This window comes from Dryobates pubescens, chromosome 27 (genome assembly GCF_014839835.1).
Source record: "Dryobates pubescens isolate bDryPub1 chromosome 27, bDryPub1.pri, whole genome shotgun sequence".
NCBI lineage: Eukaryota > Metazoa > Chordata > Aves > Piciformes > Picidae > Dryobates > Dryobates pubescens.
In genome coordinates, this window is record NC_071638.1 from 11,868,422 (window position 1) to 11,895,317 (window position 26,896).

The 26,896-nt window shown below is 50.4% G+C and overlaps 1 protein-coding gene across 1 annotated transcript; it reads right to left on the reverse strand.

Annotated features, from left to right (window-relative positions):
* Nucleotides 1-572: 572 nt before the first annotated feature.
* CDKN1B (cyclin dependent kinase inhibitor 1B) lies at nt 573-4,280 on the reverse strand. The gene is made up of 3 exons (XM_009905262.2): nt 3,352-4,280; nt 2,648-2,778; nt 573-1,406 (listed from the first exon to the last, which is right to left on the reverse strand). Exons 1-2 carry the CDS (start codon nt 3,824-3,826, stop codon nt 2,657-2,659), a joined length of 597 nt encoding a protein of 198 aa, XP_009903564.1. The 5' UTR covers nt 3,827-4,280; the 3' UTR covers nt 573-1,406; nt 2,648-2,656.
* Nucleotides 4,281-26,896: the final 22,616 nt, after the last annotated feature.

Consider the following 26,896-nt stretch of genomic DNA (forward strand, 5'->3'; position numbering starts at 1 on the left):
TTAGGAGGGGAAAACAAAAAAAAAGACCAACACCACCCACCCAAAACCAAACAAAAAAAAATCCAAACCAAAACAAATTATTGGGGGGGGGGGGGGAGGCAACAACCACCAAAAAGAACAAAAAAAAAAAAGAAAAAGAGAAACCACCAAACCCACAAACACAAACCCCAAACTACCAAACAGAGCATTTACAAATGCACAAAACCATGCCACTTTGGCTTTATGGGGGGGAAATATTGTCTTCTAGATTTAAAAAAAAAAAGAGAGAGAGAGAGAAAAAAAATCAAAGAAAAAAGGAAAAATCTTTTTAACATAAATAAGTTAGTATAATTTCTCAGTGTCTTTACAGAGTTATGTACACAGGTACACTTCAAACTTCTTTTTTGTTGTTGTCGTTTGTTTTATTTTTACAGACAGGTACACAGGCAATGCAGAAATACTGATTAAAGATGTAGTATCCCTTTTTCCCCTCACACACGACACCCTTCAGGAAGTGGGTCAAGAGCGGGACACGTTAGTATTTGAGACTCAGAGGAGAAGGGGGGAGGAGGGAAAAAAAAAAAAGAGGCTTCCAGATTAGGTTAAAAAAAAAAAAAAGTACTAATAAAACAAACAACAAAAACCTCCTCACAAACAAACAAACACAAACAAGTCAGCAACCCGGGCAATGCAAATGGGATGAATTTACACTTCTACAGGGATTCGAATTTGCTGCATGGGACTTGAGATGGGGATAGGGTGGGCCCAAGCGCATAATGGAATCATCACGGCCCCACCTTTTCATCTCAGCGAAGTGGGAAAAATTTTCACGAGCAGACAGCAATAATCTGCTCTGAGCAGGGTTGCCACCATGGGACGGTAAAAAAACAACCGAGAAAAAAAGGGAAAGAAAGACGAAAAAGACGAGACGACCCACTTAAAGGGACAATACATCTTTAAGTAATAAAAACCCTACACTGCTTCTCTTCATACGTTTCTTTCCTTGCTAGATTGTGAAAGCAAGTTCCAAACGGTCACCCTCTTCCACTCCCTCCCCCCCCCTCCCAACAAGGTTTATGTGCTACATAAGGTAAAAACTATATACACAGGTAGTACAATGAAGCAAATAAGGAAACACCTAATTGCACAATGCTACATCCAATGCTTTTAGAGGCAGGTCTTTACAGAGTGCCTAGAAAACCTTAGTGTTATTGTTTTGCTTTCTTCTTCTTGACGTTATTTTTTGTGTGTGTTTTGTTTTGCTGCTGTTGTTGGTTTGTTGTTTTGTTTTCAGTGCTTGTACAGGACCTCCATCCCCCGGAGATCGGCCGATATGTATTTTAGTCTCCACTACAACTTTACATCTTCCTCGCTTCATCGCCCCCCGCCGCACCCGAGGAACGAGGACACAACGCACATCCTCCGCTCTGCAAGGGGAAGGGGGGGGAAGGGAAAAGAAGACGGGAGAGGGAGAAGGTGATTTTAAAAAGCATCCAGAAGAAACGCGATCCGCTGCGCAACCGCTCCCAACCGACGCCGCATCCCCAAGACGGTCAGGCCCTGCCCGGGCGGGGTCCCGGAGCCGTCCTGCACGCCCGGGGCCCGGCCGCCGGCATTCCCGCGGGCGCTCGGCGGAGAAAAAGAGAGCGGCGGGAGCCCTCCTCCTCTTCGTCCCGGGGCTCGGCCCGCTCCTTCCCTGCCCCCACCCCAAACAAACGGGCGGTAGTAGCGGCATTTGCATAGCTGACGTGCTCCGCCACGGCTCGCCCCAACGGGACCAATTTGTTGCAAACTTCTCTTTTACAGCTTCATCTCTTTCTGCACAATCGCAAATCTGGTTTGTAAACCTTCCCCTGAAACCTCGGCTCCAAAACCGCCGGCGCAATTTACCAGCTCCCTCCCACCCCAGCCCTCGCCTTAAAACAAAACAACAACAAGAAGGGGGGGGAGCGACACAACCCAGCTCCCATTAACCCGCTCCCTTCCCTTTGCCAGCGCCTAAACCCAAACCAAAACAACTCGGGGGAGGAAGAGGGAGCGCGCACACACACAAAAAACACAAACCAAAAAAACACCCCACCACGAAAGAAACCAAACGAGCTCTGCCAAGCTCGAATTTTAAACAAAATACCCGGATTCCCCTTAAATCCAACTTCTTATTTCTCCCGATTGCGAGGTCGCCGCGACGCCAACGCGGGCATTGTAGGTGAAAAAGCATCGGGAAGGAGGGGCAGGGTCAGGACACACGGGAAGCCCCCCGAAATCCCTCGTCATCTGACATTACGCACTAGCCGAGCTGAAAACGCGGTCCCTCCACCCGCACGGTCCCTGGGAACGGGCCCTCCCTGCCGCCGGTCTGGCTGCCGGAGGGCAGAGTCGGTACCACCAAGACTCGGGCTCCAGCCGCCGCCACCAGCCCTTGCCCCGCGGCGCTTCACTCGTTTTGTTCAACCCTGCGCGTCCCAATCCCCCCCCCCCCCCAAATACACGCCCATCTCCGAGCGCTTGGGCAAAGCCCCCCTTCCCCGCGGCAAGCCCGGAGGGGCTCCAAGCTCCTTTCCCCCCTCCCCCCCGCCTTCACCAGTTCTCCAGTCAGAGCACGACACCCACTCGGTAACCCTTTCTGTCCCTTATTCGCACCCTAAGGCAGTGCCTAAAAGGAACCCACCTAAACAGTTTACGTTTGTTGTCGTCTTGGGCTTGATTTCTTGGGTGTTTGCTCCACTGAACTGGCACTGGGGGAGTCTTCTGAAACCTCTTCTTCTGTTGTGTTGGCCCTTTTATTTTGAGGACAGGAATCTAGGAGGGGAAAATTAAAAACAAGGGTGGGGGAAAAGTGTTATTAAAATACTTTCCTTCCAGATGTTTGTTTGTCATCCAGGGAGGGTAGATGGGGCTGGGTGGGGAAGGGGGAATAGTCCCGGATCCCCATGTCAGCTATCAGCTACTAGAAAGGGAGCTGGGTTCCTCTCTGAGAGATGCCATTTTCCTGATTTCGGCTGAAATCTCTGTCCCTCTTTTGCTTCGCGGGCGCGTTATGAACCTTCCCCGAGCTGGCCGGGAGGCCGGGCGCCTGCGGAGAGGCGGCGGGGGAACGATCCACGTCTAAAGGCTTTTCCTTGCGCATCAGCTACCAGCTTCCATGTAACGCGGGACCCCACCCCCCCCACCCCGGGGACAACAAACAGCACCTGAGCTTTTTTTAGGCGAAAAGAAGCAGGGGTGGGGTGGGTGGTGGTACACCAAGTCGGCACAGCCCACGGCGGCCAGGTCACGCATGGCCCCCGGCGAAGGGGCCGACAGCCCCGGCGCTGAGACCGGCAGGGCGGGCGGGCGGAGAAAAGCGCTGCCGCCTTGGCGAGGGTACGTTACCATCGGTAGCAGGTCTTTTCCTCTGCCCAGTGCACTGCTCTGCAAAGTCCGTCTGATTTTCAGAAACATCAGTCTTTTGATCTACACAGTGAGTGTCCTCTGAGATTCCCTGAGAGCCGACAAAAACCATGGTTTGGCAATTCCCGTTTACATCCAAGCTCTGGCGGCCAGCGGACTTGCAGGCAGCTTTCAGTAGCCTCGGCGGTCTGAAGTAGAAGTCGGGCGAGCTCCCCTTCTCCACGGCTTGCCACTCGTACCTGCCTTCCAGTGGCTTGTGATTCTGGAAATCGAAATTCCACTTCCTCTGGCATGCCTCCTCCATCTCCTGGCGGTGTTTCATCAAGTCCCTGTTTAGTTCTTCGTGGTTCACCGGCCCGAAGAGGTTCCTGCACGCAGACGGCTTCGGGTACTCTGACTGCCTGGCTTCCATGCGCTCCAGGGTAGGGCTCCCATTAGAAATACGGACGTTTGACATCTCCCCCCACCCTCTTTCTTCTGGCGGCGGTTGTTTTGCTCGCTGCTCTTTCCCCCCTCCCAGCCGCCACCGCCGCCTCCTCCGCCTCCTCCTCCGCCTCCTCCTCTCCGCCTTCTTACTTCTGGGCTCTCGGCCGCTCTTCTCCGCGCCCCCTCTCCGTGCTGACCCGCTCTCCGGCCCCGCTCGCCCACAGAGAAGGGCCGAGGAAGCGCCCTTGCATAAGCGCCGGCCCGGGGGTGAGCCCCGAGAGCCGCCGCCGCCGAGGAGCCCCGGGCGGGTAGAGGCGCGGTGCGGGGTCGGGGAAGGCGGCCCCGCGCTGCCCCGCCGGCGATGGTGATGCTGCCGGCGATGGTGATGTCCCCGCCGCTCGCACCGGCCGCCGCGTAGTAAAAACGTAGTCGGAAAAAAACAAGAGGAGACAAGACCGGCAAGATGGCGATACGAGGCAGGCTGACGAAGAAGAAAATGATTGACAGGACGAGTCTATTTAAAAGCCCGGCCGAGCCATTGGTTACGGCGGCGGGCACCGCCCCGTCGGCCCGGCCCTGCCTCGCCGCCGCCGGCTCTAAAGGTGGCTCCGAGCTGTCGGGGAGCGATGGAGGCCGAAGAGGTGGGAAAGCACCGCGCTGCCTGGCTGCTCGCCGCCACCTCCTCCTCCCTCGGCAAAGCCCGAGCCCGACGGAATTTGTGCCCACCACTCACCCACCTCCCACAAGATTCCCCCCGCCCCATCTCGTCGCTTGCCCTGAGAAGCCTGAGTTAAGGGTGGCAGACTGGTTACGTTTAATGCGTTCCTGTCACAGGAGGCTCTCCCACCACTCTGATTTTCCCGGGTTTGGCTCTGGCGGTGCAGCCCCACCCACCCCCCACCTCCAGGGTCTGTGGTTAAGCTCGGGGCTAGTGGGAGAGCTGTCCTACCCGGGGCGTGCAGGGAAGACCAGCACCCTGACCTCGCTGCACCCTCGACCCCACTGGCAGCAGAGCCAGGCTCCCAGGGGATAGGAGGACTTGCTGCCTTCTCAGCAGAAAAAAGGGCTATGCGAAAAAAGGGATCTGAAAAAACCCTCTGCAGGGATTTCAGATCTCAGCAAGCAGGGGAAAGAAAACAAAAGCATTCAGTCTTGTCCTGTTTGTATGCTTGCAAGATTAGATGAGACAAGAGTCACAGCCATGGATTTTCTATGCAGCTTCCTCAGATAGCCACAGAAGGTATGGTGGAAATAAGAGCAATAGTGTGTCCTCTTCTCTGCCTTCCTTGTCTCCAGCCCCTCCCACAGCCATCTCCTGTCACAAGGCAAGGCAACCCCCCAAAATGGATTACAGGACACTGGGTAATCTCAGGTGCTGAAATTTGTGACTTTTTCCAGGGGTTCATATATAAGGCCTGAATCTTTGAGAGGCTGGAGGTTCTTCATTCCAATACATCTGGCTAGGTCTCCTCTGCAAAGCATTCTCAGCAACCCTCTCCAAATTTTGCTTCTGAGAAGGCTGCACTAGTGATAAGCTCGCTCAACAATGAAGGGGTCAACACAACTGGTTTGAACTGGCTGAAAGAAAAGCCAGCTGATTTGGGCTCGAAGATGTGGAGCTTTTCCCCCCTGCTGTACTTACACAGAGTCATTCTGGTTTGAGGTCCACGGTTTTGATGGGCCACTGAAACCTTTGCTGCAGTTGCTCCTGTGCACAAACTGGAAAGGGGACAAAACCTGGGCTCGAGCCCAAACCACAGCATTCTGCTTGCCTTCATCAAGACAAGGGCTAATGGGGACAAGTTGCTACTGGGAAGATTAGGACTGGATGCCAGAAAACATTTTTTTTTTTTCACCATTTGAACTATTAAACATTGGAATAAACTCCCAAGGGAGGTGGTGGATTCCCCTACATTAGACACTTTCAAGGCCCAGCTTGACAGGGTGCTGGGCCACCTTATTTAAACTATATTCTTACCCTGAAAGGTTGGACTCGATCATCCTTGAGGTCCTTTCCAACCTGATAATCTATGAATCTGTGAATTCACAAATCTATGAATCAGCCTCGAGATAGTAGCCCCTGGCCTCTGCTCACACCAATCACTCAAGTATCATCAGACACAAGCTCAAAAAACAGGTGTGCTCAGGCAAACCAAGGAAGAATACACATATGAGATGGGTTTAAAACCCACAAGGTTGAGATAAAATACTAGTCACATTATTTTTATTTGTTTGACATCTTTTTCACTGCTGTTGTTTTCCAACTCTCAGCACCCCCAAGTTCACCTCAACTCTCTATTCGCCTCAAGACAATCCAAGCTGGCATTCTCCTGTCTGCAGGAGCTGAGACTTTTGTCTGAAGTTTTGAGTCCCTGATAAAACTGCATCAGCTGGCAAAGTGGGGCCTGCTCGTCTGCTTTGTTTGCAGATCATCATCTTCGTTTCTCCAGGCTTTCCTGTCTTTCACTTCCATAGCCACCAGCCAGGAAGTGCCATTTCAAGCTTCACTTTCTCTGTCAGGTGTGGGACACTTGGCTTGTTTAATAGGTAGGATTACAACATGGGACCAGAGAAACACATACCAGGAGGAAAAAAAAACCCACAAACCCAAAAACCAAACAACAAACCAACAGTAAACACGGGTTCCAAATATTTGAAAGGACTGCAGGGCAAAAGAGCCCTGATTTATCTGCAAGCTTCTGAGAAGGAAAAAAAAACAACAAAACATGAAATAAAATCCCCCCAACCAAACACAACAGTTACTGTGGGACAAGAACCTTCTTTTTTGTTGTTGTTCTGTTTATACCTCCCCTAGCACAAGGGCCTGAGAGTAAGCCCCTGAATGCCCTACGAGTATATTGAAAACGAATAATTAAAGCCAAAGAGGCGGGAGCAGGGAGGAGGGGGTTGGGGGGTAGCGAATAATTAAAGCCACTGATGGAAGCAAAAGAAAAAGGAGTGGTCTGCGCCTTGGGTTATCCCTCTCTCCTTCTCTTCCATGGATGCTGCGGAGCATCCGCGGCCGCGAGGTCCGAGCATCCGTCCCCATCGCCCTCTCGGCTTCTTCTCCCCTCACCCCGCCCTGCCTCGGCATTCCACCTTAAATCGCTGCGGCTGCAAAAGAGGGAAAAAAAAAAAGGGAAAAAAAAAAGGGCTGTGTCTGCAGCGACCTTGCCATGATCTAAAGTGTTTTGTTTACAGTCAGGCACCCCCGATGGTTGCAGCAAATCGTGAGAGAGGCAGGCGCCTGCCTGGAACAGCAGAGAAGCGTGCAAAAAACCCAAACCAAAGCCCAACCCAAAACAAAACAAAACAAAACCCACCACCACCACCAACAAAACCCCACCACCCCCCAACAAAAACCAAACCAAAACCCAGAAACAACCACCACCAAAAACCAACCCGATCCCAGAGAATCCTGGAGTCAAAAGATCTGGAAAGATCAGAGCGCCATCGTCTTGCAAAAGTGGGGCACAGCAGAGGAGGTGGTTGCGCGGGCTGTGCGCGGCCGCGCAGCGGGGTGGGTACAGCTAGCTCCGGGACCGACCCTTAAAGCTCCTGCCTCCAATCGCCCGGTTCGACTTCCCTCTGTTGCCGTTTAAGCTGAAGATGCAGCCACTCACAGATCGGAAGACGGGATTAGAGAGAGAAAGGAAAACAAACAGCGCAAGCACCCCTCCCCACCCCCCAACTCCAACCAAAATTTGGAGGAGGGAACCAGGAAGGAGGGAGGAGTGTGTGTAAGAGTGTCAGGAATGTCCTGGCTCTTCTAGCAGCCTCTGAACACAATGTCCCCTCTCCCCACAGTGCCCCACTGCTCTCTCTTGTTTGGGCTTTTCCATTGGCAGCGCTGCTGGCTGTTTTTCTTTCCTCCAGAACCACTTAGGCAAGCTTCCCATCCGCGTTTTGGCCACCCTCCTTTCCTAGCTCTTTATAAAGCTGTCAGTGACCCAGCAAAGCACATCCAAACTGCACACAGAAAGCACCTGGGGTGTTGGGGATTTGCAATATTCCCTTGCAAACAGCAGGGAAATTTGGAATAATACCTGAGCTCCTCCACAGGATGCATCCTTCAGCTGAGGATGAAGAAGGCAAGGACACGGTATGACCCATCTGGAAGCTGGAGGCTCGAGTAAGTTTGCTTCTCACACACCGTAGCTGTTACTGAGCTGCTGCTGCTTCTCCACATGTTCAATTTGCAGGCAAAATGCTAATTTCCTCGAGAGGTGAGGGGTGAAGCTGCCATAAGATTCAAGGTACAGGCCTCGAATGAGGGTGTTCATAACCCACTGAACTGGAGCTTTTCCCTTCTGGGCAAGATTAGGGCCTGGTGAGGTTGGGCAGCAAAGACCATTAGGGAGGAAAAAGCCACTTTAGCATACGAAGGACCTGGGGTATCATCCAGCAGCACCCAGGACTGGAGCAGTGCAGAGCTGTGGGAGTGCTAGGAGATGCCAGTTCCCCTTTGCATGCCTCCCTGTAGGGGCAGGGTGCAGCACGAGTGGAGTTGGAGACCTTTCACTCATTTGATGTAAACTCTAGAGGGAGCCTAAGGACAGCATCAAGCCAGCAGCAGGACCTGGCTTCCCTCCTGACAGCATCCCCCGCCCCGAGCTGCCCCCCCCCAAGCAGGGGGCCTGCTCTCATCACTCTCATCACTTTTGGGGGGGTTTGCTCTCTGCTTCCCTGGCTGCAGGTGGAGGGCAGTTGTTCCTGGGGTGTGGGCCCCATCATACATCTACAGAAGGTGTGAATGCAATCAGGGTGTGGATGCCAGTGCAGAGGATCTGGAGCTCTTGAGAGGGTGGCTGGGGGTACACCTTGAGGGTGTCCTTAATGGGATTTGCTTTCAGAAGTAAATAATCTGTCAGGATTTCCTTCTCTGCATTAACACAAGGGATTGGACCATCTCACCATGCTGTAGGGCTGTGTCTGCAGACGCTACACAGTCAGTTACTAGCACTGAAAGTTATTCTGTTTTCTACCTGGACTTCTTTGGCTTTCACCACCCTTCCCCTGACTTGCTAAAGGAGCAATCCACAACAGCCCCGATTTTATCTCAGGGATGAAACTCCTCCTATGGCTCAGAACATGTTTTAATTTTCTTTTTAAATTTCGCCTGAAGTTCAAAATGAGACAGAGCTTAGACTGCTCTTGAAGCAGGTGAAGCTGTCAGTGTCCTACAGCCAGCAGCAATGCACCCTTCTGGGTGATCAACACAGATCCCTCTTCACATCAGAGAGAAGGCAGAGGATGTTCATATGCATTCCCTCAAAACAAACACACACAAAAGCTTATGGTGAGCTATCCCAGCAAACACCACTCCTGTGGAAGTCAGTCTTAAATCAGTAAAAGGATTACTAGCTGTAAGCTGGCCTCATGTCCTCAAACAAAACAGCATTTGCAAGCAAGCAGAAGCCCATCTCTGCAACGCTTCCCATTTACATCGTGTATCTATCCCTCACCACTTTGTTAGAATAGCAAATTTTTGACATGAGAATCTGAACTAGAAGCTTCTTCTGGCAGCTAGAGAGCCCTTTTCCCTTTCTCCCTTCCCTTCTTTTCTTTCCCTTTCCTTCCCCCTTTCCTTTATTTCTCCTTTCCCTTTCCCCCCACTCCCCTTTTCCCTTGCCTCTTCTCTCCTTTCCTCCTCCCTTCCCCACCAAGCCCTTGTCCCAGCAGCAGCTCCATTTCAGGCTCCAGACAAGCCCCACTTAGGCACAACACTTTGGGGAGCTCCCTCCTCAGGAGCAGAACCCCTAAAGCCTCCCCCACAGCACTTCCCCTCCTCCCCGCCGAGGGCAGGGGATGAACTGCTCAGTGTTGGTGAAGTCCTCCGAGAGCACAAAGGACGCAAGAGCCAACAAGGATGACCCCTGATTGCCACTGCGAGTTCAAACAGCTCCACAGCCGCCGGCTCCTCCACCTACGCCTTTAAGACAGTTTCTGCACAGCTGAATTCTATTCGGTGGAAATTAGTTGTTCCGTTTTCCTCCGAAGCCTGAAGTGAACCTTTCTGGGAAGGGGCTGCTATTTTGTAGCACTGTTTTCTCAAGTCCAATTCTTTAGGTTCCCGAATGATGACACATTGTACAGCAACGCTCTTGGCACAGGTTGCTGGGCTGTGAGCAGGACACTGGCCCTGGTCCTTCGAGGCATTCATTAAAGAAAAACACCCTGGGTCGTATCTTATGTTCCTCTGCAACGTTTATAAGGTTTCAGTGTATGAAATCCGATGGAGCCTGGCTATTTTATTATTAATGTGGGGTTTTTCCTCCCCAGAAGGCAGCCCTAACCTCTACCTCAGTCCCTGGACATCCTTGGAACAGCTTCTCACTGTTCCCTTCGCCTTGTGTTTTGTTTTCATTTGGTAGGATCCCAACTTTATGCAATAAGATTTTTTTCCCCCCAGATTAATACAGAAATATGTAAATGTGGTGCTTACAACTGACCAAGAAAACCCCAAACCCAACACAAAAACAGCTGCATCTGGAAGAATCTGAGACATTCTGGGTGCCATTTACATGACAATCTAGCCCAGCTTCTTTATTCCCACCCCCACCCCCCGCGTTTTTGTCCCCCACCCTCCTACCCCTTCCCCAATAGCCTATATTAATTGCCTTAGGATCAAGAGGTCTACAAACATCTTCCTTACATAAACAGAGGAACTGGTCTGGCTACTTTCTAAACCCTTGAAGGGAGATGACCCATCTCACACAGCAAAATGATGGCTTTAAGTCACTGACTGCTAGCAGGGTTTGAGATCCCAGTTTCTAGTTTCTCTGGGTCATGCTATGCAGATTGCTGTAACTCTTGGCACCTACATTTCTCCCCTCACTCCCTTCCTAGTCTCTTTAGACTTTAACCTGTTGGAAATACTCTGTTTGTACAGTACTGGGTACAGTGGGAGTTGGGGATGCTGGTGGATGAGAAGCTGGCCATGAACAAGTGTGGCTCAGGAGGCCAATGGCAGCTTGGGCTGCGTCAAAAGCAGCATGGCCAGAGATGAAGAGAGGGGAATCTGCTGCTCTGCTCTGCTGAGACCCCACCTGCAGTGCTGTATCCAGCTCTAGAGCTCTCAACATAGGAAGGTTATGGAACTGATGGAGAAAGTCCAGAGGATGATCACAAAGATGATCAGGGGGATGGAGCAGCTCTGCTATGAGGACAGGCTGAGGGATATGGGGGTGTTCAGCCTGGAGAAGACAAGACTCCAGAGAGACCTAAGAGCAGCCTGCCAGTACCTGAAGAGGACACAAGAACACTGCACTGACTGTTTGCAACCTGCTGTAGTAGAGGATGTCCCTGCTGACTGCAGGGGGTTGGACTGGATGACCCTTGGAGGTCCATTCTGTGGTTCTATAATTCAGTCTCAGTCAAGGTCTCCAGGTGCCAGTGCAATCACAGATCTAACAGTCCCCATTACATTTCAAGCTTAACACATCTTGTTTGTGTTCATGAGCCCAGCAACTGCACAGCTCCAGGATGTGAAAGCAAAGGCATTAACCTACAGGAACATGATCTCATTCCAGAGAAAAACTGAAAGTGAATTCTGCAAGTATATGGCACCAAGAAAATAACTGTGACATAACAGGCACTGCAAGACAAAAGAATCCTTGTCATCCCAGCGCCCCCACAATGGTCTTTTGAGGAACACCACATAGGAAAAAACCCCAAACAACCCAAGAACTGTCTCCAAGTTGATCTCATCTGTGTATCAGATTCAAAAGGATCTCCTTCCTTTTTCAGCCCTCTAAGAATTTGCAGCCAGCTGCCAGGAGCCAAACCTACAACTTCTTGCTCCTCTCCTCCATCCATTCTCACTTATAGTAATCCTGCTAGGGCTGAGCTCACTAACCATCTGTGCTCTTAACCCTGTTGATGGCTGATCCAAAGCACACATACCTGAAACAGTGGCAAACCAGAAGGCAAACATAATTTCTCAGAGTCACAGATCCATAGAATAGTTTGGGTTGCAAGGGGCCCTAAAGATCACCTCATTCCAAGCCCCTGCCATGGGCAGGGACACCTTCCACTAGCCCAGGTTGTTCAAGGCCTCATCTAACCTGGCCTTGAACATCTCCATGGAGGGGACATCCACAACCTCCCTGGGCAACCTGTTCCAGTGTCTCGCCACCCTCACTGTCAAGAATTTCTTTCTAATCTCCAGTCCAAATCTGCCCTCCTCAAGCTTCATTTCACTGAAGCCAGCCTATGCACCGGGACCATCATTTTGGTTGCTAATGAGAAAGATGGAAAAAGAGAGCTCCTGCAGCTGCCAGTTTGTGTTCTGGGTTTCCCTGGCAAGGAGTTCAACATTTCGCAGAGGAAAGGCCTAATCTGCTGTGCTTTTTGACTCTAATGAGCTGCATATTTGCTACTCCCTTTGTTCTAGCTGCCAGCAGCTAAACTGGGACATCTATTCAAAGACAAGTACCTGAAAGCATCACTGTGAAGGATTTGTCACCTTGTGGTGAGGGAGGGGGAGAAGTCTGCAAAGGACAAAGTTAGCATAACAAATACTGGAGTTTATTTTTAATAGCTGACTTGAGCGACAATGACAAAACAGAGCTGATACTAGGGAGGCCCAGGCAGTCCTCCTTTTCCACTGTTGCCCCCCACCCAGAGACAGGTGGGAAACCACAGAAGCTGTGAAAGCTAGGATCTGACTCAGTAACTGCTCCTTGGATCTCTATAAGGGGGTCCTAGTGGTCCCAAATAATCCCAAGCCATGTGCAACCTCTCACAACTCCTTTGCCCTTTCAAAAAACCCAAAACTGCAACAGGTTTCCCAGGGAGGTGGTAGAACAAGATGACACAGTCTCAAGCTGTGCCAGGGGACGTTTAGGCTGGAGGTGAGGAGAAAGTTCTTCACTGAGAGAGTCGTTCATCATGGGAATGTGCTGCCCAGGGAGGTGGTGGAGTCACCATCCCTGGAGGGGTTCAAGAGGGGATTGGATGTGGCACTTGGTGCCATGGTCTAGTCATGAGGTCTGTGGTGACAGGTTGGACTTGATGATCTTTAAGGTATCTTCCAACCTTGGTGCTACTGTGTTACTGTGATAGAAGTCCCAGCCCTGGAGGATTTTAAGGCCAGACTGGATGTGGCTCTGAGCAACCTGATGTAGTGTGAGGTGTCTCTGCCCGTGGCAGAGGGCTTGGAACAAGGTGATCCTTGAGATCCCTTCCAACCCTGACAATTCTATGATTCTACAAAAACTACCAAAAAAGTAATCCAATCCCTCCTCTGGCCTTGTGGTTTTCTGAGCACTTCTTGAGCCTCCAGCACTCCATCATTCCAAGGGAGCCTGAAGAACCTGAGAACAGCCATAGCTCCTTAAACCAGCAAGGAGCCCTTTCTAACATGCTCCTTTCAAGTCTCCAGAGCAAATTGTTAGACCTTTCAAGACCCTGGTGAGGCCACACCTGGAATATTGCATCCAGGTCCTGCTCTGGCAGGGGGGTTGGACTTTATCTTTGGAGGTCCCTTCCAACCCCTAACATCCTGTAGTCCTTCCTTAGGGCTGCCTCATTTTGCTTTGGCTGGCTTGCTGAACCCAAGTTAGAAGCAAAACCCCCAATTCTCAGCACTCAACAATCAAAATAAAAGGGGAAAAGGGGAGTGGGGGGGAAAGGGAAAGGAGAAGTAAAGGACAACCTGAAGGGCTCCTGCCCTGCAGACCACATTGCAGGCAGCTGGCAGCTGGTGTGTGCATGCAACACAAGAGGGAGATACCTCAAAGCAAATGAGAGTCTTCATTAGCTGTGAGGCTACTGGATGCCAATGCCTTCCTTGACAGCAGTGGAGGTGTACGGAGAAGGTCCACTGAAACAATATTGTAGGCAAGGATCCAACCAGGTCACTAAGGCTGAGATGAAAAGCTCTGGCCTGAGAGCCACCAATCTCAAGGCCTGCAATAATTACCACTTGTGGTTGACTCTGTCTCTTATGGAAACCATCAAACTGAAACAGACACCAAGCTGCTTGCAAGCCTCAAAACCCACTGGAAGAGGTGATGAGAGAGGTAAAACCTTACTACATTGCAGGAGTCAGCCTGTTTGGGACACCTAGCTCAGCTGGGTGAGTCTGTGCCATTTTGGGCTGCAGGGGACATAGATGTCTATGTCCTCTCAAGATCTACAGCTGTGAAGATACCTAAACTCCTCCTTTCCAAAAATGTGAAGGAAAAAAGCCTTTCAAATCTTGACTGTATCCCTGCCACATCACAGCTCATACAGCACTCTCATTCCAGATCCCACTTGTATCTCACCTGCCAAGGACTCCCTGGTCACCCAGCCCAGGGCTTCTTCATTGTCTTTTTGGTATTGAAGAAAGACACTTGGGGGTGTTGGTTGCTGAGAAGCTCCCCAGGAGCCAGCAGTGCCTTCATGCAGCCCAGAAGGCAGCTGTGTGCTGGGCTGCAGCCAGAGGAGTGTGGGCAGCAGGACAAGTGAGGGGATTCTGCCTCTTGACTCTGCTCTGCTCAGACCCCACCTCCAATCTTGCCTGTTCTGGTGTCCCCAGCAGAAAAAGGGCACATAGCTGGTGGAATGAGTCCAGAGGAGGCCACAAAGATGATCCAAGGGCTGGAGCACCTCTGCTATGAGGACAGGCTGAGGGAGCTGGGCTTGTTCAGTCTGGAGAAGAGAAGGCTCCAGGGAGACCTTAAAGCTGCCTTCCAATAGCTGAAGAGATCCTCCAGGAAGGCTGTAGAGGGACTTTGCATGAGGGTGTCTAGAGACAGGGCAAGGAGCAATGGTTTGAAGCTGAGGGAGAGCAGGGCTAGACTGGATCTGAGGAAGAAGTTCTTCAGTGTGAGGGTGGTGAGACTCTGGAACAGGCTGCTCAGGGAGGCTGTGGATGTTGAAGGCCAGGTTGGATGAGGCCTTGATCAGCTAAGTGTAGTTAAGAGGTGTCCCTGGGCATGGTGGGGAGGTTGAAGTAGAAGAGCTCTGAGGTCCCTTCCAACCAGAGGATTCCATGGTCTCTCCTGGACACCAATTCAAGACAGGTGATATGCCTGTGTCTGTTTCTTTCTACAGGTTACCTGTATGTCTAAGTCAGACTGGATGCAAACTTCCAGTCAGTCAGAGTTAAGCAAGCTGAGTCCTACCCACAGCCCTGGCATCTGCCCCTGGTTTCCATTTGCAGCAGTAACTGTAACAGATGCTGAGCATACACTAAATGCTTTCCTAATGCCACATCCCCACATCTGCAACCGTGGCCCTTGCCTCAGTGAGGTATTGCAGTTGCAAACGAGCAGGAAGCCATCTGCAAAGGAATCTGTCTCTTAAGATGTGGCCCCTGCTCTGAAAGTGCTTCAAAAGCCCCAGCACATTTCTTGGGCTAAAGATTAAAAAAAACCCCAAAAGGTCAGCCTCCTACAGCAATATGGAAAGTGTCCAGAATACACTCCAGTGATCCAAGGACTAGACTGACTTTTGCTTCAGGACTGTGCTAATTAAATGCTGCTAACTCCATCTGAAGAGAATTAAGTCTAATTTAAGGCCCCTTCTGAGCTTCAGGGCAATGCAGCCTTGTCCTAAACAAAGAAATGACCGACTGCTGACAACAGGTGTCAGCAACAGAAGCAGCTGAACCGGGGCTGAATGTGAATTAGCTGCAAGTGTAGACAAGGACAAACTAATTTCAGCGCCCTTTCTGCAGCCACGACGAAGACCTCACTGGAAGCATGGAGCAACATGGGGAGCAAAACAGATCTGAACCAGAAGAGTCCCAGGTGGGCCTACTCTTGTCAATGCACGCAGATTATCAGCATAGCTCTCATCTTTGTGGTGCAGACAAGGTTTGGCTTAGCAACACACATGCCAAGAGTACCTCAGGTTCCCACAGGAGTTCTTGAGGAGAAGCCAAAGGCAGTATGCAGTATTCTGCAAAGAGTGCTCACTCCCTTCCTCTTGTTTCTCCTGCCTTGCAGTCCACAGGGATTCCCTGAATGAGGCACTAGGTGTTTTCCTGCTCTTTTCCATGTTCCTCACAATTTCCCCCACACTTCTCTACAACTCCCTGAAGGGAGGTTGAAGCCAGGAGGGAGGCAGCCTCTTCTCCTTGGTGCCAAGCAACACAACCAGAGGAGATGGTTCCAAGCTGCACCAGGGGAGGTTCAGGCTGCATATTAGGAAATATTTCTTCACTGAAAGGGTTCTCAAACATTAGAATGGTCTGCCCAGGGCAGTGGTGAAGTTGCTATCCCTGGGGGTGTTCACATGCTGTGTGGATCTGGTGCTTAGGGTCATGTTTTAGTGTTGACCCTGCAGTGCTGGGTTGAGGGTTGGACTGTATGAGCTCGGAGGTCTCTTCCAAATGAATACATTCTCTGTGTGATTGTCTTTCCCTGTGTCCTCAAGGGGATATGCCCTGCACACTGCACTGTGCATCCCTGTCAAATCCAACAGGAAAGGTCCTACAGAGCTCTATGCCAAAGGAGAGGAGCAGAACCATTAGCCCCACAGGCCCTGTTGCTGGCAGCTAGTTTGCTCCCTTTTCCTGCTGATTCCCTCAGCATCTCATCACATTCCTCTAGCAACATCTCCTGTCTCTTCTTCCTCCCCGTGCTCTTTTGTTTTTAAATACCCATTTAAGATGTTTTGCTTCCATGCCCTTCCTTGGTAATTTGTCCCACACGTGTACATGACTCTTCACATGAAATGCTTTTGCCCAAGACCCTCTTTCCGGCCGCACTTTTATGCCTTTCTTTCATTTTTAATGTATTTTAACCCTCATGCTCTTTTTCTCCTCTGCTTTCAAAACCAGGCCTGCCCTAACCCTTCTGACCACCGTTCCCCACCTCCACTACAATCTGATGTGGCCCCTCACCTTCAGTACATACACCACCTTCCCCTCTTCATCAAGACAGGAAGAAAAATGGATTTGCAGTCAGTATTTGTCAACAGAACGAACCCAGCAGGTTTGAATACCTCTGGACTTGTTTTTGTTTGGGTGACAAGAAAGGGTAAGGGCAGGCCTGCCAGCTGAGGACACACACCCAGGCTCCCATCCTGAGCTGAGTGAGGCACCTGCTCTTCCATAGGCACAGGGAAGGGGAAAGGGAACAAATCCAGCCATGGTGAAAGGGAAAGCAGTTGCATCCATTTCAAAAGAGTCAGACCCATTTACACACACTCCAAACTGGCACCCCTATTTTAATTCACCTTTGTACCTCCAAGTCCCATTAGGAAATAAAGTTTTACCAGGGATGAAGGGTGTTGGAACAAGTTCAGAGGCTTTCTCCATTTATAAGCACTCAGCACTTTCACAAAGGTTTGATTTCCTTTAAAGGAAGGGAAGTCAATTTCTGCTCCTGATTTTGTGCTAGGCTGTAGTGCAGGTTGTGATCCATACAGAGAAAACCAACTGTGCAGATGCTCAGCTTTTTACTGATAGCAAGCAGACTCTTACTGTGTTTGAAGGAAGCAGGCACTGAACACTGCCCTCAGAAAGCTTGAAAGAGAAATCACGGAATCCTAGAATGGCCTAGGATGGAAGGCACCTCACAGCTCATCTCCTCCAACCTCCCCACCATGGGCAGGGACACCTCTCAACTAGACTGAGCTGCAAAAGGCCTCATCCAACCTGGCCTTCTACACTCCCAGGCAGGAGGTGGCCACCACCTCCCTGGGCAGCCTATTCTGGAGTCTCACCACCCTCACACTGAAGAACTTCTTCCTCAGATCCAGTCTAACCCTGCTCTCCCTCAGCTTCAAATCATTCCCCCTTGTCCTGTCTCTAGACACCCTCAGGAAAAGTCCCTCTGCAGACTTCCTGGAGGATCTCTTCAGGGACTGGAAGGCAGCTCTAAGGTCCCCCTGGAATCTTCTCTTCTCCAGGCTGAACAAGCCCAGCTCCCTCAGTCTGTCCTCATAGGCTCCAGCCCTTGGATCATCTTTGTGGCCTCCTCTGGTTCTCAAGGTCCTCCTTGAGCCTCTCCTGATAAACTCCTGCAGCCTCAGGTTGTACCCTGCCAAGTACCACACTGCTGTATTAAAACATGGCTGGGGTCATAGGAGAGGAGCAAAGGAGCAAAACCCAGCTGGAGCTGTCCCAGGCAGTTGGTGTCACTCTGAACTGTGGGTTCATAGCAAGGAAAAGGTAAGGAGGAAAATAAAGACCACTGAATATGGCATTTCCCATCATAAAGGTAGGACAGAAGCAAGTGGCAACCCTCCACATCAGGAACCTTATGAGTGGATGGAGAGATGTGTGGAAGTGGCAATTTAAACCAGACAGAAAATAATTACAAAGATAAAAGACTTATTTTAGAAAACAGAAGAAGAAAGCAGTCATGGAGGACAACCTGGGCTCTGCTTCTGAAGCACCATGCAGGAACCAGCCCAGCCAGCTTTTCCCTTTAGGGAGGCTGGGGGAAGACCTCACCTGCTGGCAAAGTGCAAACCAGGCTTCCAACATCAGTGTCAGCAGCAAAGTCCTTGAGCTGGTGTGGGATAAAAGCTGGTAGCTGTTTCCCTGATTAAGCCAAGCCAGAGAACTGAATAGAAATACATTTTCCACCTTATTTCCTTCCCTGTTTCTCCCCAAACAGTAGCAGAAGGATCTTGCCACCCACGTTTGCAGTGTCCTTAGGAATGTGTGTGCCTATTTGGGGATAAATTGGAAGCCTTTGGGAACATTCCTTATTAATAAACACACTTGCTTTTTTCTCCCTCTATTCCCCTGTGAATTTCCTCATCTTCCTTTGTCTGCTATTGAGCCATTCATGACCCAACAGCAAGGCAATCCTTGGAACTCCAGGAATCCTAACCTGGAGAAGCACTTAGCACAAAAGGGGGAAATGATTCCCTTGACTTAAGGAGCAGTTGTCTCCCCAGTCAGCCCTAGGCCTGCAGGATGTCTTGTCTAGAAGGAAGAAATAGGGGAAACCTCAAAAGGTTCTGCTCTCCAGTCTGTTGTATGTACAGGGCACAAGGAGAAGGAGGAACAAATTCACGAGGCTCTTGCTGTTTACTAAAAATACTGCCATCTTGATGCTGCTGATAACTTTGTTTGCAGTGCTGGTGCAGAAGGAGGAAGTGCAGATGGGTAAGGAGATATAAAAAGCATTTGTTTTTCTTCACCTTGTGACACGTTGGGTAACTGCAACCCTAGAGAGAGTTGCCCGTGAGGAATCATAGAATGGTTTGGGTTGGAAGGGACCTCCAAAGCTCATCCACTCCAACCCCCCTGCAGTCAGCAGGGACATCCTCCACTAGAGCAGGTTGCTCAAAGTCTTGTCCAACCACACCTTGAATATCTCCAGGGATGGGGCCTCAATTACCTCCCTGGGAAACCTATTGCAGTATTCCACCACCCTCTTGGTGCTGAACTTGTTCCTCACGTCCAACCTAAATCTGTTCTTCTCTCATTTCAAACCACTGCCCATTGTCCTATCCCTGCAGGCCTTCGCAAACAGTCCCTCTGCAGCCTTCTTGTAGTCCCCTTGAGGTACTGGTAGGCTGCTTTTAGGTCTCCCTTGAGCCTTCTCTTCTCCAGGGTGAACACCCTCAGTTCCCTCAGCCTGTCCTTGTAGCAGAGCTGCTCCAGCCCCCTAATCAGTTTTGTGGCCTTCTTCTGGACCTTCTCCACCGTGGAGAATGCAGGCATCATTGAAATCTGCTCTGCCTTTCCCAGGTGGGTACCCAGGGAGAATGCAAGATGGATCACCTTACTTCACCACACAACTGTCATCCTCTCCAAGGAGCTTTAGTCTGGGATTAAGTTATATCTTCTCTTCCCTCCCCATCCTAGTCTGTTAACCACTGCAGACCCAGTTAAACCAACCAGCATTCACTCAGTAGTATCCTAGAATCTGCCAGACACAGAATGTCTGGAGTTGGAAGGGACCTTAAAGATCACCTGGGTTTGTGCAGCCTGGAGAAGAGAAGACTCTGAGGGGACCTTGGAGCTGCCTTCCAATACCTGAAGGGATCCTCCAGGAAGGCTACAGAGGGACTTTTCCTGGGGGTGTCTAGAGACAGGGCAAGGGGGAATAGTTTGAAGCTGAGGGAGAGCAGGGTTAGACTGGATCTGAGGAAGAAGTTCTTCAGTAGGAGGGTGGTAAGACTCAGGAATAGGCTGCCCAAGAAGGTTGTGGCTGCCTCCTGCCTGGGGGTGCTGAAGGCCAGGTTGGATGAGCAGCTGAATCTAGTTAAGAGGTGTCCTTGCCCATGGTGGGGAGGTTGAAGGAGATGAGCTCTGAGGTCCCTTCCAACCTGAGCCATTCTAGGATTCTACAACTGGGGAGGCCAAGATGTCTTCTTTTCTACACACACAGCAGAAAACTAAAGGAAAACAGTGCAGGACTCTAAGGATATGAGTAATTAAGTCTTCATCTTCCCTGTGTGTAGGATACATGCAAATGAGACTAACAACTCAGCCTCTCTGAAGTTACTGTCACACTTGGAGGGGGAGCTCATATGTGGAACCTTGGAGTTGGGGATAATATCTGGATTTGAGCCTGAGATAGCTGTGTAGGAAAGCCCTAAAGGTGAAAAGCTGCACTGTCCTTTATAAAACCTTTGAGCTTAACCCTCTGTCGTTGTTTCCCCTCTCCTCCAAATGTATAATCAACAAAATCCCCAACTGACAGAAACTAAATAAACCCCCAAAGAGTTGGAAGCTTAGGAAAAGCAATTCTGGTGTTTAAGGGAAAGCACTGAGAGTCAGGAGATCTGAATCCACTCCTGCTTTCTTTGTAATTTCACTTCCCCACTCCTTCCTTAACTAGACATGGGGCCCAGTAACTCACAGAAAGATTCTGAAGGTTTAAGTCAGAGATGTCTGGAAGGCCATTTAGAATTCACACAAGCAAGATGCTGCAGGGGAGCTGAGCACTGTGGCAACCAGATTTCAGGCCTTTGCACAGCCTGCTGTGCCACCCCCACATCTCTGCATTATTTATCCTGCCAACACTCCTGTGAGGCAGGGCAGTCCTGTTTACCCATCACTTCATGGGGAACAGAAACTCAGACGTCTCAGTGACTTCTCCAAGGTCACCCAGTCACTCCCCAGTTCTAATGCTCTTGCAGCTAACTCTTCCTCCTGACCGCACAAGGCATTTGCCTCTCCCCAGCCACTGCAGCTGCATCAGGGCAAGTTTCAGATGCAGACAAGCAACAAGGCTTCTCTCCTATAATCAACAGGACCTTAGTAATTCTACCAGTGGAAATTCCCAGTGTAGCTACTGCCTCTTTATACCAACCAGTTCATACAGGACTTTATGCTGGCTCTTATCTCTGCATCTCATTCAGATTTTAGGTTTCTGTTCCACAACAAGCAGGTAGTAACAGGGGCAAAGTACAGTGCTGTGTGCAGGTTAAGGCACTCAGCAGAGTAAAGCCAAGTTTCCTGCAAAGAGATGACTTGTCTGGGGACTTGTGCCTTGCCAAAAGTTTCTCCTAGATTTGCCTTTATTCCTTGCTACTTCTAAAGGATCCCCAGTGGACTTATTACATCTCAAAACAGGAGGTATAAGGCAAGTGCCACAGCAAAGGTCTTTGGCAACAGGAGAGATCTTGTTTCTGCCTGGAGCAGCTACTAGCCACAGGCAGCCCAGGGGGAAGATGTTTTGCTAGAGCTGTGATCTCACACCAGAAAAAAACAACCATTACTTCTTGATCCAGCAGTACTGAGCAGCTCCAACACACTGGCTGCCTTAAGACCCTTTGCTCACTATCCCCTGAGCTATACTGCTGCACGTTGTCAGCACAGCTGTGCACAGCTCCAGGCTGGTCAACCCAAGAGCAGCTGATTGCGGGAAGGTCACAGGGTGCTGCAGGGGCTATCTGCAGACAGCTCAGAGGCTGAGCTGAACCTTCCTCTTGTGTCTCTAAACCACCCCACAACAAGGATGTAAGAACATGAGCTGAAAAGGAGGTCTAAATTAAGCCTCAATTACAAGCCACCACAATGTCTTTCTGCTCAGTCCTGAGTTACTCAGGAACACTTCTTTCAACACAGAATGAGCATCACATTACCTGGTAAAACTGAGCACTAGAAAGCAGTCTGTGGTGTCCAACTTCTGGAAGATGTGGAAAGCACTGTGACTCCCATGGGCAGGAATGGACATCAATGAGATCTGGGGGGATATGAAAGCAGTGGTCACTCTTTACCCCCTCTCTGTCAAGCCCCTGCTCCCCACTTAGTCTGCTTTCCCTGAGGTCAAGATCTGTTTCTTGGCAGACTTCACTGAGTGGTGGAGGCTTCACCTTGATGTGTAAGGACTCTTGAACCATCTCTCAGACAAACCAGTACATTGCATCCCCACACCATCCCCTGTCCTAGTCCCCAGCACCTCATTAAGGGGAGAGAGGGAGAGAAGAATACCACCAGGCAGAGGGACAGCAAGGGGAGTGTGCTTAGCCCTGCTCCCACGCAGGGACCTCCAAAGGTCATCCAGTCCAAGCTCCTGCTGTCAGCAGAGACATTCTCCACTAGAGCAGGTTGCTCAGAGCCTTTTCAAGCCTGACTTTCAGTATCTCCAGGGATGGGGCCTCAACTAAGGCAAGATGCATGCAGGCACCTTTGGAAGGTTGCTCACCCCACTGTGGAAACTCTCGGGTATTACCACTGAAGTCATCCACACATAGGAGAAGAACTGTGGAAGGCAAGAAAAGCTCAGATGAGGCATTGAGTGGGTTGCCATATACACGGCCTAGGGGGCTGACTGCATGCCCCAGGAAGGTCTGATAGTTCAAATGGATTAACAAAATCAGTGTTTCTGTGACCTTTAGCTTCATGAGGCCACTGGTACCCTCATGCAAACAGCCAGCTTCCGTCTGCTCCTGAGGCAGATTTTCCTCAGTAGAGGACAGGAACAATCTTCACTATCAATACATGGGGGATGAAGTGTTAGAAAGCAGCCCTGTGGAAAAGGATTTGTGGGTGATGATGGACGAGAAGCTGGACATGAGCAGGCAGTGTGAGCTTGCAGCACAGAAAACCTATCACATCCTGGGCTGCTTCAAAAGATGTCTTGCCAGCAGATCCAGAGAGGCGATTCTGTCACTTTGCTCTGCTCTGGTGACACCTCACCTGGAGTACTGTGTGCAGGTCTGGAGCCCTCAATATAGGAAGGGCATTGACCTGATGGAGCAGGGCCAGAGGAAGGCCACAAGAATGATCAAAGGGTTAGAGCAGCTGTGCTGTGAGGACAGGCTGAGGGAGCTGGGGGTGTTCAGTGTGGAGAAGAGAAGGCTCCAGAAAGACCTAAGAGCAGCTTGCCAGTACCTGAAAGGGGCTATAGGAAGGATGGAGAGAGACTGTTTACAAAGGCCTGCAGTGACAGGATGAGGGGCAACGGCTTCAAACTAGAGAAGAGCAGATTTAGATTGGATATGAGGAAGAAGTTCTTCACTATGAGGGTGGTGGAACACTGGAACAGGTTGCCCAGGGAGATGGTTGAGGCTCCTTCCCTGAGATACTCAAGGTGAGGCAGGACAAGGCCCTGGGCAACCTAGTTGGGGATGTCCCTGCTGACTGCAGGGAGGTCAGACAGGATGAGCTGTGGAGGTTCCTTCCTGGACCATTCTATGATTCTAGGACAGAGAAGGAATGGGGCTGCAAGGGAGGACTTTTTTTTTTCACCCACAGAAACAGTTGTAGTTTGACAGACTTGTAGTAAACATAAATTATCAAGCAGGTCACAGCCCAGCCCCTGAAATGTTGCAGCAGCAGCTACTAAAGAGTAACGGTGGGGATTTCCCTCCCCTGCTGAAGCACAGCTATAATTAGACCATTCAGATAGTATCTCTCTAACAGAAAATTGTTCAGGTCCACCATGCCCAAAGCTGCTGCTGGAAGTTCCCCCATTTATTTATCAACACAAAACCACCAAATGCAAACTCTTGTGCTCTCTGCTGAAGCAAAACTCCCCCTGGCTTCATGGGATGGCTACCCTGAGCAGATCAGGATTAGCCTTCCAGATTCTGGGACTAAGAAGTTTCTTATTTACATTTTTCTCCCCTCCCTGCTCTTCCATCCCTCTGGGACTTGCCCTCTCCTGAGTGCTAAAGTGCAAACAAAGCAATCTGCACTACAAATTGTGAGTGGAAAGAGGATGGGTAATTGATTGGATCACAGGATGTCAAGGGTTGGAAAAGACCTCCAGAGATCATCGTCTCCAACCCCCCTGCCAGAGCAGGACCATAGAATCCAGCACAGGTCACACAGGAACACATCCAGATGGGACCTGGAAGTCTCCAGAGAAGGAGACTCCACAACCTCTTTGGGGAGCCTGTTCCAGTGCTCTGGGACCCTCCCAGTGAAGAAGTTCCTCCTCATGTTGAGGCGGAACCTCCTGTGCTGGAGTTTCTATCCATTGCCCCTTGTCCTATGCCAGGGTTCCAGTGAGCAGAGCCTGTCCCCTCCCTCTTGACACCCAGCCTTTAGATATTTAGAAACATTTATTAAATCCCCTCTCAGTCTTCTCCACACTAAACAGCCCCAGGGCTCTCAGCCTCTCCTCACCAGGCAGTGCTCCAGTCCCTCAGTCATCCTGGTAGCTCTCCACTGGACTCTCTCCAGCAGGTCCCTGTCCCTCTTGGACTGGGGAGCCCAAAACTGGATGCAATATTCCAGGTGAGATCTCCCCAGTGCAGAGTAGAGGGGGAGAACCTCCCTCAATCTGCTGGACACACTCCTCTTAATGCACCCAGGATCACATTGGCCTTCTTGGCCACAAGGGCACATTGCTGTCCCATGCAGAACTTGTTGTCCAGCAGAACTCCCAGGTCCTTCTCCACAGGGCTGCTCTCCAGCAGATCAACTCCCAACCTGTACTGCTGCAGTTTATTATTCCTTTCCAGATGAAGGACTCTGCAAAATATGAAATACCACCTAATCGCTCCCTTGACTGGGACCAAGGAATCCCCTCAACTCCCAGACAAACTGCCACTTACTGAATTTACACACAGCAGCATGGAATGGCCAGGTCTTCCTCCAAGCTCCTTAGGCAAAAGGCAGGACAGCTAAGGTCTAGTCCAAAGTCTCATTCCCTAGCTGAGCTCCCAGGGTAGTATCATGGAGCAGATCCTCTCGGTGACTGTGCTGAAGTGCATGCTAGGTGAACAGAAGGCTCTGGAGGGACCTTAGAGCTGCCTTTCAATCCCTGAGGGGATCCTACAGGAAGGCTACAAAGGGACTTTTTATGAGGATGTCTAGATACAGGACAAGGAGGAATAGTTTGAAGCTGAGGGAGAGCAGGCTTAGACTAGAGCTTAGGAAGTTCTTCAGCATGAGGGTGGTGAGACTCTGGAACAGGCTGCCCAGGGAGGCTGTGGCTGCCTCCTGCCTGGGGGTGCGGAAGGCCAGGTTGGATGAGGCCTTGGGCAGCTGAGTCCAGCTGAGTGGTGTGCATGCCCATGGGGAGGTTGCAGTAGACAATCTCTGAGGTCCCTTACAACCCAAGCCATTCTAGGATTCTATGGCTTCCCCTCTATGCTTGCAACCGTGCATAACCCTGCTCAAAAAAATCTTCTACTCCAGGAGCTCCTGAGTGCAGCAGCACAAACAGTGCCAGAAGGACAACCTTATCCTTCCTAATATGTTTGGTGTATTCCTCCCAATCTTCCCCCTTTCCTTCAAACACAACTGTGGTGCTGTTGAAAGCTGGTGGCTTTGCTGCTCCCCTCCCAGCTCCTCAGACACGGTTGTGCCTGCTTAGCTGCCCCTCTCAATCATCTCTTTCCAGCTTCAAGCCTTGTGACTCAGCTTCTCCAGGAAAACCCTTGGCTCAGACCATGAGAAGGAGGGATTAAAGCTCATGAAAAATGAGCCTCTGCCAGCCCTTTGGAGAAGGCTTCAATGAGAGGGAGGGTGGGGAGGATATGAGCTGGGCAGACCCCTTGCCCTCAGCTTTTCCTATCTTCCAGTTATTCTTGGCTACAAACTGATGGACATCCCAACTAGGGCACTTGGATCAGCAGAGGATATTCCACCCAAAAGCCCAGTTCCCAGCATGGCCTCTTCCTACTGGAAGCAGCTGTAACATTTCTTGGGATTGGTGGAGGTTTGTTTGGTTTGTGCTGGTCTTTCTGTTGTTGTTATTGTTTGCTGGGTTTTGGTTTGTTGGTTTGGGTGTTAGGGGGGTGGGGTTTTATTGGGGTGGGGTCTTTTCCCTCCTCTTTCACTGACCTGCATTTCCAAATGGAAAACTACAAATGCCTAAGGTGGCCTGCCAGCAGGTGTGTATGGGAAGCAGGAGTCCAACCCTGCAGGGAGAGCTCCAAGCAGTTTCCCAACTAAGCAGCTTCATTTTAGTGACCCTCCTACCGCCATCCTTCCATCCCAGCTCTTTCCACTCAAGAACCAACCCAAAAGGCAGATTTCCTGGTAATTCAGACCAGGACAGAGTCTGAACACATCACTCAGGCTGCTCTAGACTGAGGGCATTCCAGAACATCAGTGGCATTCCAGAACACTCCAGCCCATCACTGGTGGGGAGGGCAGTGGGCAGAGGTGGTGCAGATGAGGTCACATCCTCAGGGACCCATCTCAGCCAAACGAGCAGAGCCTCCCTCCGATTCCCCCAAAGCCTAAAGAGGCAGAAGGAAGCCTTTGTACCCATCCCTAGTGCTCACTCACTCATTGGGAGCTGGAGAAGGCCAAGCACTGCTTTGTTTTGCTGCACAGAAAACAGAGAAAAGCCAGCTACTATCACCTTGTGGTACTGCAGCAGCTGGCTGTCTTTCTAAGGAAGCCACATGGGCTACAGAATAGTTACAAACTCTTTCAGGAACAAGTCCTAAGCAAGCAGTAAATTTATCACAGGCTTGAAGCCACAAGAAGATGAAGTACAGAAGCCATCATTTATTTCTCAGAGCTGAATTGCTTTTTACCTTGACTAATTTTGTGCTTCCAGTGAGGGTTTCTGCAGGCATCTGGAGCTGCAGGTAATTCCTGTCCACATGTGCATTTGTATCCGAGTTCCTAATGCACACAGAATAACCTGGGACCAAGTCTTCCCCTGGGTAGGTGTGAGAGACTAAATCTCACCTCTCTTAATGTGACTCAACAAACAAAATCATCTCTGCTGCTTGCCCAGACAATAGCTGATGTGTATTGGGCAGGTCACAGAATTACCAAGGT